The sequence below is a fragment of the Otolemur garnettii genome, unplaced genomic scaffold (genome assembly GCF_000181295.1).
Source record: "Otolemur garnettii isolate 467f Iridium unplaced genomic scaffold, OtoGar3 scaffold00148, whole genome shotgun sequence".
Classification (NCBI taxonomy): Eukaryota; Metazoa; Chordata; class Mammalia; order Primates; family Galagidae; genus Otolemur; species Otolemur garnettii.
Window position 1 is genome coordinate 4,227,169 of NW_003852543.1, and position 11,719 is coordinate 4,238,887.

The 11,719-nt window shown below is 44.6% G+C and overlaps 1 protein-coding gene across 1 annotated transcript; it reads left to right on the forward strand.

The window, feature by feature from the left end:
* The first annotated feature begins 9,065 nt into the window (after window positions 1–9,065).
* LOC100956638 (cytochrome c oxidase subunit 5B, mitochondrial) lies at window positions 9,066–10,871 on the forward strand. Its single transcript, XM_003799284.3, has 4 exons — window positions 9,066–9,211; window positions 9,802–9,875; window positions 10,035–10,134; window positions 10,673–10,871. Exons 1-4 carry the CDS (start codon window positions 9,106–9,108, stop codon window positions 10,783–10,785), a joined length of 393 nt encoding a protein of 130 aa, XP_003799332.1. The 5' UTR covers window positions 9,066–9,105; the 3' UTR covers window positions 10,786–10,871.
* The last annotated feature ends 848 nt before the right edge of the window (window positions 10,872–11,719 follow it).

The following is an 11,719-nucleotide window of genomic DNA, read 5'->3' on the forward strand; positions in this document are numbered from 1 at the left end:
AGAGTGCTGTGGCATCAAAGCTCACAGCAACCTCCAACTCCTGGGCTCAAGCCAGTCTCCTGCCTCAGCCTCCCAAGTAGCTGGGACCACAGGGACCCGCCACAATGCCTGACTATTTTTTTTGTTGTTGCAGCCGTCATTGTTGTTTGGCGGGCCCAGGCTGGATTCGAACCTGTGCTGGATTCGAATCTGCCACCTTAGGTCTATGTGGCTGGTGCTTTAGCCACTTGAGCCACAGATGCCAAGCCTGGCGGAATGTTATTAAAATGTTTGACACACACCAATCTTTTGACTCTATTCCTCAGAAACAAAAACTCCAGAATCTAAGGTTTTATGTGCACAGGTATGCACTGCAGCATTGTGAGGAAAAAACTAGAAACCATCCAAGTACTCATGAAGGGGAGATGGCTGGGTAGATGACAGTACCTTAATAGAAGGCAATGTGATACAGCAGTTGTGTAAGTAAGATCTGTATGTATTTTGTGGAGTGATGTACACAAAATATTTTGTTAAGTGAAAAAGGCAGTTTACTAATAATTTGTATAGTAGTGATATATTTTCATATCCATATGTACATTATTTTAAAGAAATTTCCTATATGTGGGTATTTGAATTTGTCTTTATAGGCATACAGCAGTGATGCTCCACTGGGGCAGTTTTGCTTCCATCTTCCCCCAGGGAACATGTATTAATAGCTGAAGACATTTTTGTTTGTCAAGACTGAATGGCATAGGCATATAAAGAACACCGTACAGGCCCCCTGCCATCAACTGACAAAGAATTACCAGCCCCAAATGTCAGTTGTGCCAAGGTTGAGAAACCTTGGCATAGAGAAAACAAAAGGATAAACACCAGTTAAACTTTTCCTGACACATCTATATTTAACTTACATCAATGTGCATTATTTTGACAACTAAAAATTCTATAAAGTAAAAAATAATATTCAATGAAAGTTTATTTTATTCTCAAGGAGATCTGAGTGGGCAGAGGTGTGAGTGGAGAGTGGTGGAAGCTGGAGGCAGCAGGGCATGGGTGGGAAGCCTGTCTTGACCTTGGAGTTTACCCACACAATCGGAATAATCCCAGGGTGAAGTTTTCCTGAGCTGGATGAAGGCCTGAAAAATTTCCTATTAGGCAAGCCTACTATGAGAGTGAGAGACAAGCCTAAATTCAATTTCCCTTTTATAGCCTAGACTAAACTACCTATGGTCAGGAAGCAGGAAATCATCACAGATTAGAGCTGAATAACTCACTCATCTGCTGAAGGGCAAGTTAGTTGTTCCTCAGGAAAGGGTTTCATGTCAGTTAAAATGGGAAAACTCTGGCTTAAACTACAGGTGAATATTAAACAATGGTTCTTTGCTGCAGGCCTTATTAGAGTAATACGCTAGAGTATATCCCCAAGAAGGTGGTCATTAAATGCAGGACTTCCCTGTCTTGACTTTTTCTTGAGAGCACATCTTGAGACTTGGATTCCAAGAAATACTGAGCTACTCTAATCACAATTTTACTTAAGAGGAAATGGTGACCAAAAGGAGAAAAAGTGACTGGCTGAAATTGCCAGTGAGATTAGCTATTTTCCAGACAAATACTCCCCACCCCCACCACATATCTAACCACGGTACAAATTATAGATCTTTGGGGAACATTTCTCAGAATTTTTTCCCCCAAGTTAATTTGGAGGGGATGTGGTGGAAGTAAGGAAGAAGGGAGTAAAAGCAGAACACATTTAAAGCAAAACCCACCTTTAAAGATCAAGGAAAAAAAAAAAAAAGAGGATCAAGACATTGTCTCAGAATAGAGATTTTTTTTCTTGGTGGTGGTGGTGGTGGTGGTGGTGGTGGGAACTAGGAAGACCAGATCTGATCCTATGAAACAGTGCCCCACCAGGTCCTTTTGAAAATAGCATAACCTGGAGCTGGTCCTGCTGGTTCATATTTACAGTCCCAGCTATTGGGGAAGCTGAGGCTGGAGGATTGCTTTGGCCTAAGAGTTGGGAGGCTGCAGTGAGCTCTGACAATCCTGTACAACAATGATTTTCAACTGCTGTGCCATGAGACGATCTTAGGTATACCATGAAAATTTTTAAAGATCATTAATTAAATTATTTTCAAAAGAAGTTCAAAGTACAGTAAGTATATTCTTACTTTTACTCTTTTTATCAACATAATTTAAGTGTGCTGTGAAAGTTTATAGGTTCAGGTGTTTTGTAAGATAAAGGTTGAAAAACACTGTTTTAACAATGTCTCTAAAAAGAAAATCATAACCTGCCTGGGTGAGGTGGAAACACATGGGACGTCAACCCTCCCCAATTTACCTCACTGGATAGGAGAAGCCCTACAAACCTTTTTGTATAATCTGTCCAAATACTAAATTCTGTAAAAATTACTGATCCTATTATACCCCAGGCCTATGCAATGCACTGGGGGATTCAATGATGAATGGAGCATAATTCCCACTGCAAAGGGATAATCCATTTGGTAGGGAAACATATTGCATGTGGCTAGACTGCTATAGGACTATACTGACAATGTGAACAAAGCGTTAGGAACTGATGGGTGCAGCATTTCCAAGGGCTCTTGAATACCCACGTTGCTAAGAAACTTGTACACCCTAGCCTCAGCAATTCAGAGCTATGTAAGATGTTTTCTGTCTTAAATAAGGAACTTTAGCCACAGCAAGTTCTGTGACTCCTGCTCCTCCTGTAATAACCTCAAGGAGTGGCTACTTCCTCATCCCACATCAGCCTACATCACACCTTGGCCCTGGGAGAGATCCCATGTCTGGACCTAATCTTCTCCCTCTCATCATCTTAGGCTGGACCCTTCACCTCTAGCACAAACGTAACAGGAAAGTGATGCTGCACCTGCAGGTAGGTACTGTTCAAATTCTAGCCAATGTAACAAGTTTGTGATAGCTCACACATGCCCGAGGAACTAACATTGCCATTAACTAGCCTAACTAGTGGTTCTTTTTTTTTTTGAGACAGAGCCTCAAGCTGTCGCCCTGGGTAGAGTGCTGTGGCATCACAGCTCACAGCAACCTCCAACTCCTGGGCTTAAGTGATTCTCTTGCCTCAGCTGGGACTACAGGTGCCCACTACAACACCCAGCTATTTTTTGATTGTAGTTGTCATTGTTGTTTGGCAGGCCGGGCTGGATTCAAACTCACCAGCTCTGGTGTATGTGGCTGGCGCCTTAGCTGCTTGAGCTACAAGGCACCAAGCCTAACTAGTGGTTCTTTAGGAGACCATTCCTAAATCCAAAGAATTTGGGGTTCAGCAGGTCTCTGGACAGACTGGAATTTAACCCATTTATGCTGGAGGTTGAAAAAAAATTTTTTTTTCTTTGGAGACAGAATCTCATTATGTGGCCCTCGTCATCACAGCTCATGGTAACCTCAAACTCTGGATCTTAAGTGATTCTCTTGCCTCAGCCTCCCAAGTAGCTGGGACTACAGGTGCCTGCCACAGTGCCAGCTATTTTTTGGTTGTAGTTGTTGTTTGGCAGGGTGGCTGGGTTCAATCCCACCAGCTCTGGTTATGTGGCTGGCACCCTAGCTGTTGAGCTACAGGCGTTGAGCTGAAATTTTTAAATGTTTTTTGCATGAAATTCACAGAAAAATTTAAGAAACAAGAATTTGAAGAGAAAAAGTTGTTTTTTTTTTCTTGAGACAGAGTCTCACGTTGTCACCACTGGTAGAGTGGTGTCACAGCTCAATCAAACCTCAAACTCTTGGGCTCAAGTAATTCTCTTTGCTGCAGCCTCCCAAGTAGCCCACAATGCCCGGCTATTTTTTTTTGCCGTTTTGGCTGGGGCTGGGTTTGAACCTGCCACCTCCGGCATATGGGACCAGTGCCCTACTCTTTTGAGCCACAGGTGCCACCCCAATGCCCGGCTATTTTTAGAGATGGGATCTCACTCTTGCTTAGGCTGGTCTCGAACCTGTGAGCTCAGGCAGTCCACCTGCCTCATCCTCCCAGTGTGAGCCACTACATCTGGCCAGAAAAAATTATATTCCATTGTTCAGCGGCATTCCAAAAATAGAACACTAGGCAAAACCCCCGTAACATTATAATGTTTAAAAATCGTATTTCTTAGGAAGTGATGACACTAACTATTCAGTGTGATATTCAACAGAACACTTCACATATAAGGCAACATCACATTTACACATTTTAAAGTGATATTCTGGGCAGCGCCTGTGGCTCAGTGAGTAGGGCATCGGTTTCATGTATCAAGGGGGGCAGGTTCAAACTTGGCCCCAGCCAAACTGCAACAAAAAATAGCAGGGTATTGTGGCGGGCGCTTATAGTCCCAGCTACCTTGGAGGCTGAGGCAAGATAATCGCCTAAGCCCAAGAGCTGGAGGTTGCTGTGAGCTGTGAAGCTACAGTACTCTACTGAGGGTGACAAAGTGAGACTTTGTCTCTTAAAAAAAAAAAAGTGATATTCTTATGACATTCAGTATACTGTGTTTGCTTTCCCTGTTTAAGTATCACATGATGCCTGCCATCACAATGTCAATGTTATGCTTTTTTTTTTTTTTGAGACAGAGCCTCAAGCTATCCCCCTGGGTAGAGTGCCGTGACATCACAGCTCACAGCAATCTCCAACTCCCGGGCTCAAACAAGTCTCCTGCCTCAGCCTCCCAAGTAGCTGGGACCACAGGTGCCCGCCACAATGCCCGGCTATTTTTTTGTTGCAGCCATCATTGCTGTTTTGGCGGGCTGGGCTGGATTCGAACCCACCACCTTAGGTGTATGTGGCTGGCACCTTAGCCACCTGAGCCAATGTTATGCTTCTGAGAAGGTGCCAGGTTCTGGAGGTTGACCATGCATCTCCAAATAATAGCATACCACACATTGCTGAAACTCCAGAAAATCCATTTGCTTTGTCTTATGTTTTGTGCAGCTGTCAAACATTTTGTTAATACCAATTTGAAATAGAACGAAAGAGGGTTTGAATACCACTTCTTTCCATGGATTGATGGCTGATACTTATCAATGTTGTCATCAGCTCTGCCTATGCCTCCTATGAAATCGTTATACATTTGATCATGTTTGACTGCTGAACTTGGATCTTCTTTCAGTTTCTGGGAATGACAACTAACAAGACACAGGGGATTAATAGCGGCACCAGATGAGGCAACAGTGACAACAACTGTTATTCCATCAGCAGACAGTATTGCCTTTGCCATCAATTTCATAATCCAATGTGTCTCATTCTTTTTTTCTTCAGAGCTACATCTGATTTCAATGGAGCTTTGTCTAAACTGAGCTTACCAAGAAGTGCAATACTGGTGAAAAAGTTATCAAATACAAATGGTATTATCCAGGGTATACCTCTTAAGTGCCTCACTAAACTGCAGGACAAGTGATGCACCAACACCGCATTCCTCATGTTTAGTATTTGGGGTTTTACCCTGATATGCCTGAAACCAGCTAATGTAGCCCAGATGCACTGTACCACACCAAAGCATAAAGCCAAACCAAATGAGCTTTTCTTTAATAAATTGTTGCGGCTCGGCGCCTGTGGCTCAACCGGCTAAGGCGCCAGCCACGTACACCTGAGGTGGCGGGTTCGAATCCCCAGCCCGGACCCGCCAAACAACAATGACGGCTGCAACCAAAAAATAGCCGGGCGTTGTGGCGGGCGCCTGTGGTCCCAGCTACTTGGGAGGTGGAGGCAGGAGACTCACTTGAGCCCAGGAGTTGGAGGTTGCTGTGAGCATGATGCCATGGCACTCTACCCAGGGGGATAGCTTGAGGCTCCATCTCAAAAAAAAAAAAAAAAAAAAAAAAATAAATTGTTGCACCTGTGATAACCAACATATGGAACCATGAATTCATCAGAGTTAAATTGCTTCATTTAGAACAAATTTCATCTCTCTCTCATTGAGTGTGCTTATAAGACGTGGTTTTCAACCTTCCTAATGCTGCAGCCCTTTAATACGTTCCCCTGGGTCATGACCCACAGGTTGAGAATAGCTGTTTTAAGAGGTCACAACTTGGAACACTTGTCCATTGGGTCCCAATTTGCATTGTCAGCAACATGAAAATTAGAAAATAGTTTGAGGCCAGATGCAGTGGCTCACGCCTGTAATCCTAGCACTCTGGAAGGCTGAGGCAGGTGGATTGCTTGAGCTCACGGGTTCGAGACCAGCCTGAGCAAGAGCAAGACCCTGTCTCTAAAAAGAGGCGTTATGGCCAGCACCCGTAGTTCCAGCTACATAGGAGGCTGAGGACAGAGAATCATTTAAGCCCAAGAGTTTGAGGTTGCTGTGATACCATAGCATTCTACTGAGGGTGACAAAATGAGACTGTCTCAAAAATAAAATATATAGTTCAAAAATGGTCATGTTTCAGGGCAGCACTAATGAGTACATTCTGCAAATCTGTTCTTTATTCCCAGAACATATACCTTCTAGGAACAGAGACATAACTACTCAGAAAAACAATTCCCAAAGAACATTTGAATTCAGAGCTAGTTAAGCCAAGATTTACACTCTTACTTGCAGTGTGTAAGCTGGAGTATGTGACAGTGAGTTTAATGGCCTCATTATTAAGAAAGAGTTAAAGTGGCTTGGTGCTCATAACCCAGTGGTTACCGCATCAGCTATGTACACCGAGGCTGGTGGGTTTGAACCCAGCCCAGGTCAGCTAAACAATAAACAACGGCAACAAAAATTAACCGCTGGGTGGCACCTGTGGCTCAATTAGGGAGCTGGCCCCATATACCAGAGGTGGTGGGTTCAAACCCAGCCCCAGCCAAAAACTGCAAAGAATAAAATAAAATAAAAATAAAAATAACAAAAAATAGCCGGGCGGGCGTTGTGGTGGGCGCCTGTAGCCCCACCTACTTGGGAGGCTGAGGCAAGAGAATGGCTTAAGCCCAAGAGCTGGAGGTTGCTGTGAGCTGTGATGCCACAGCACTCTACTGAGGGCTACATAGTAAGACTCTATCTCAAAAGAAAAAAAAAAGAAAGAGTTAAAGAATTTTTTTTTTTTCCCCCTCCCCCAAGTTAAAGAATTTCTGTGGGGGTTCTCATTTCAGTGAAATCTTTCCGTGGTTCTGTAACTCCACCTGCTACAGGCTGTGCAGTTAGGTTAGCTTTTTTCCATTTCGGAACAATTTCTGTCACTTTCTTTTTCTGTGATGGAGGGGTGGTGCAGTAGACCTAGATGTCATTTTCAGGTACATAAGGGATCATCTGAGTCAGACTTAGCATAGTAGCCATCCTGAATAAGTTATGCAGGTGCACTCAACAAAGAACCTGGCAGATTATTTGCTCCACATCTCCTGAGTCCTCATCAGAATCAGGGGCTGTAGCATTTTCGGTGGCTACAGCACTTGCTTCTGTGCTGTCATCTTCTCTAACAGGTCAGTTATTTCATGTAAATGTAGAATTCGAGGAATCTTGAAACTTAGTAAGATGATTTCAACTAAAAAAGAAAAAGATATTAGTCCTGGAGTAAGGTCTTGCCTAGTGCTCCTAAAATGGAACATGCAACATGTCAAACACACAATAGAAGGAAAAAACTTTAGTATTTTCTTTTTACAGTACAATAGCATAACTAGTAGAGAAGTAGTAGGAAGAAAGATTACTAGTATAATACGTAGTGCAATAAAATTGTATTTACCTCTTTGGATGCTTCTTCAGAATTTTCCGAGCATTCACATCACTTTTTTCCTAATGTTTGGGATTCACTGAGGATACAAAGAATTAGGTTACATTAATTGCAGTTGTTAGGTAAAGTCCCTCTCATAATTGTATCTCACCTCCAAGAGGTGTGCCATACACCGTGTCTCCCTATCCCCCTACCTTGTCCCCTCTCCTAGATCCCTCATTCCCCTACCCCCCACCTTGTATTAAATCATCTACTGCCTTCATATTAGAATTGAGTACACTGAATTCTTGCTTCTCCATTCTTGTGATGCTTTTTTTTGTAGAGACAGAGCTTTACTTATAGCTCTCCGTAGAGTGCCGTGAAGTCACAGCTCACAGCAACCTCCAAACCCTAGGCTTAGGTGATTCTCATGTCTCAGCCTCCCAAGTAGCTCGGTCTACAGGCACCTGCCACAACGCCCAGCTGTTTTTTTGTTGCGGTTTGGCCAGGGCTGGGTTTGAACCCAACACCCTTGGTATATGGGGCCAGCACCCTACTCACTGAGCCACAGGTGCCGCCCTCTTGTGATGCTTTTACTAAGAGGAATGCATTTCACCTTCATTCAGGTTAATACAAAAGATGTAAAGTCTCTTATCTTTTTAAATATACGTCACTTATTTTTTACAAGCTCCTAATATCTGCAGCAGTGACTAAGCCTGTGCACCATGTGAAGACATACACCCTCAGAAGGCAGACACGTGTGAAAATCAAACCTAGGCGAGCACCTTGAGCAGTAGGGTATAAATAACTCCCACCTCACTACTATTCCAATAATGGAACGTGAGGCCTAAGTGGACTAATGGCTTCCACCAGCAGCCTCCACTTCTGCTGAACAGGATCATCAAGAAACAAAAACTCGGCTTGGCGCCTGTGGCTCAAGTGGCTAAGGCACCAGCCACATACACCTAAGGTGGCGGGTTCAAACCCAGCCCGGGCCGCCAAAACAACAATGACGGCTGCAGCCAAAAAAACCAGCCAGGCGTTGTGGCGGGCACCTGTGGTCCCAGCTACTTGGGAGGCGGAGGCAGGAGACTCGCTTGAGCCCAGGAGTTGGAGGTTGCTGTGAGCTGTGATGTCAGAGCACTCTACCCAGGGAGACAGCTTGAGGCTCTGTCTCAAAAAAAAAAAAAAAAAAGGAAAGAAACAAAAGCTCCAGTGTGCTGGGGACAGTCAGTTTCAAGGACGCAAACAAAATATCTTTTTCACATCACACTACCTGAAGACGCTACAGTAAAGACCCATGACCCCCAAGCCGCGGAAGCTGCGCAGCTGAGGCGAGGGCGCAGAGCCGGGCATGCGCACTCCCCTCGCTCTCGGGCGTAGGCGGGCTTGGGGGCGGGAGGAAGCGGAAGACTGACCTGGAGAAGAAAAAGGTCCGTCCCCGGAAGTCCCGCGCGACTCTGCAGCCTGTTTCCGGAAGTGCTGCTACTTGTGGTTATGATGGCTTCAAGGTTACTTCGCGGAGCTGGAGCTCTGGCCGCGCAGGCCCTGAGAGCCCGCGGTTCCAATGTGTTGCCTGCAGTGCGCTCCATGGCGTCTGGAGGTACTCGGCTTGCCGGGCGCGCCAGGGATCGGCGTTGTTGCACCTCTGGGGTGGTCCTAGGGCAGCAAAGCCGGGCGGGCCGTTCAGTTTCTCCGGGTCCCAGTAACCATCTGATGGTCCTCATTGCCTCAGGTTCCGCGGCCGTCTCACTATAATTCCGGGCCGCCGCCTGCCGAATTTACCCCGCTGAGGAAGTGTACTGAATAGAGGTGCTGGGATGACCTTGGAGGGCTGAGGCAGCAACCAGGATGGGAAGGGGCCCGGCCGCCCTTCAGAACTGCGCCTATCTCAAGATGAACGGGCTCTGACCTGCTTTTAGAAAAATGTTGAAAAATTGGCCTCGGTAGTGGGTGGGAAAAAAAGCTTCTCCTACTTTACCCACTTTGGGTAGCCTTTACAGCGGTTCTCAACCGGTGGGTCGCGACCCACAGGAACTATATTAAAGGGCCGTGGCATTAGGAAGGTTGAGAACCACTGCTTTAGGAGCTTGTGAGTCCATTAAAACTTAGGCATTTTCTGTCTTGATCATTTCCGTATTTTTCTGTCCTGGTCGTTTCAGTCAATAGCATAATTTACTTATTTTCCTTTAGGTGGTATTCCTACTGATGAGGAGCAGGCAACTGGGCTGGAGAGGGAGATCATGATGGCAGCACGGAAGGGACTGGTGAGGAGAAACTCCCTTCTGTGGAGTTTATGGTTTGGGGTGTGATCAGAGTAGTCTCCTCTCGGTTGATCCTGGAAACCTAGATTGCAGGAACAACTCCTTGAGCTTCTGGAGAGTAGAGGTTATTTGGCATAGTGGCTCAGTTCTTGTCTTTTTTAGGACCCATACAATATGCTACCACCAAAGGGAGCTTCAGGCACCAAGGAAGACCCTAATTTAGTTCCTTCCATCACCGACAAGCGAATAGTGGGCTGCATCTGTAAGTACCTCACCTTTTTTTCTTATCCATTGGTTTAACATATCCTACTATACAGGGTATCTGTAAGCTGTGTGAGTGCATGTTTGTAAAAAAGTTGTTCTAAGGGTCCTTCTTTGCACCTGAGGCCCTGCAACCCTCATCATGCCTGAGTAGATCATCCTTACTACAAATAGAAGACTAACAAGACTGGCTCACTGAAAGTGCAGCATGAAGGAGTATTCCTCCAGAAAGTATTTATTGTTTTACTTCTGTGCCAAGCCCATTTTAGGTACTAGGGGTACATACCAGAATGTACCCTGCTTTGGGATTCTACATAGGCAAGTGAACTATTAGAATTTACAGTGACCCCAATACAAGGTTTAGTTACAGGTAACTTCAGTTTCTTCATCTGAAAAATGGAGAGGAGCGCTTGAATTCATTTCTTAAGATGTCAATCATAGTTTTATTTGTATTTCAGCGATGTCTCAGGAAAAGAAATCAATATTGAAAGTCTCCCTTTCTAGGCCAGATGACCTTCAACCATCTCTTTTCCTTTTAGGTGAAGAGGACAACAGTACTGTCATCTGGTTCTGGCTGCACAAAGGCGAGGCCCAGCGATGCCCTAATTGTGGAGCCCATTACAAACTGGTGCCTCACCAGCTCCCACACTGAGCCCTTGCACTAATTTACTCAAAATGTGCTGTAAAGTTTCTTTTTTCCAATAAAGACTAGCCATTGCATTGGCTTCTTCTCCCCTAGGTGGGCAGTCTTATTTTTTTCCTGTATTTTTGAGTAGGCATGGAATATTCTTTTTTTTTTCTTTTGAGACAGAGGCTCACTTATGTCACCCTCAGTAGAGTGCTGTGACATCTCAGCTCACAGCAACCTCACACTCTTGGGCTTAAGCAATTCTCTTGCCTTAGCCTCCCAAGTAACTGGGACTACAGGTGCCTGCCACAATGCCCGTCTAATTTTTGGTTGCAGTTGTCACTGTTTAGCAGTCTGGGGCTGGGCTCAAACCTGCCAGCTCGTTGTATGTGGCTGGCTCCCTACTCATGGAGCTATGGCTGCTGAGCCGGCATGAAATATTCTTATGTTAGAAATAAGTATCTGTTAATACTAGCTTGCCTTCCAGTTAAAGTGTACAACCAGTGTACAGTGCACCCATGATGCAATGATTGAGACTACTTGGTAGAAGGGAAAAGGATGGGGTGTGTTGTTAGGCATTAGGCTGTGTTACTGTGGGCATGTTCTCTGGAGGGTCAGTTATATATACAAAAAAAAAAAAAATACCGTGTTAGAAATAATATATGTAAAGAGCCCGGCAGGTAAGTCTACAGTGTTATTTTAGAGACGAGTTGGCCATATGAGAAGATTTTTGGGAACTTTGAAGTCTTGAGGGACCCAGGGTCAAACCAAGAGTTCATGAGGATGTCAGCAGAAAAATTCAGAATATGGGACAATTTCAGAAACTAATGACCATGTTTCTTCAAATAAATTGCAAAGGGAGGGGTAAAAAGGTGGGAAAAATCTGTAGAGTGAAATAGGAAGATACCAAAAATGATGTATGGACCTTGTTTGAATGTTTTAAAAAATTATTTTTATT

Bases quoted from the DNA above. Each gene is read 5' to 3' on its own strand.
- LOC100956638 (XM_003799284.3), top strand. From the start codon at position 9,106: ATGATGGCTTCAAGGTTACTTCGCGGAGCTGGAGCTCTGGCCGCGCAG. The intron at 9,876-10,034 runs GTGAGGAGAAAC...TGTCTTTTTTAG, and splicing joins TGGCAGCACGGAAGGGACTG to GACCCATACAATATGCTACC. The intron at 10,135-10,672 runs GTAAGTACCTCA...TTTTCCTTTTAG, and splicing joins GCGAATAGTGGGCTGCATCT to GTGAAGAGGACAACAGTACT.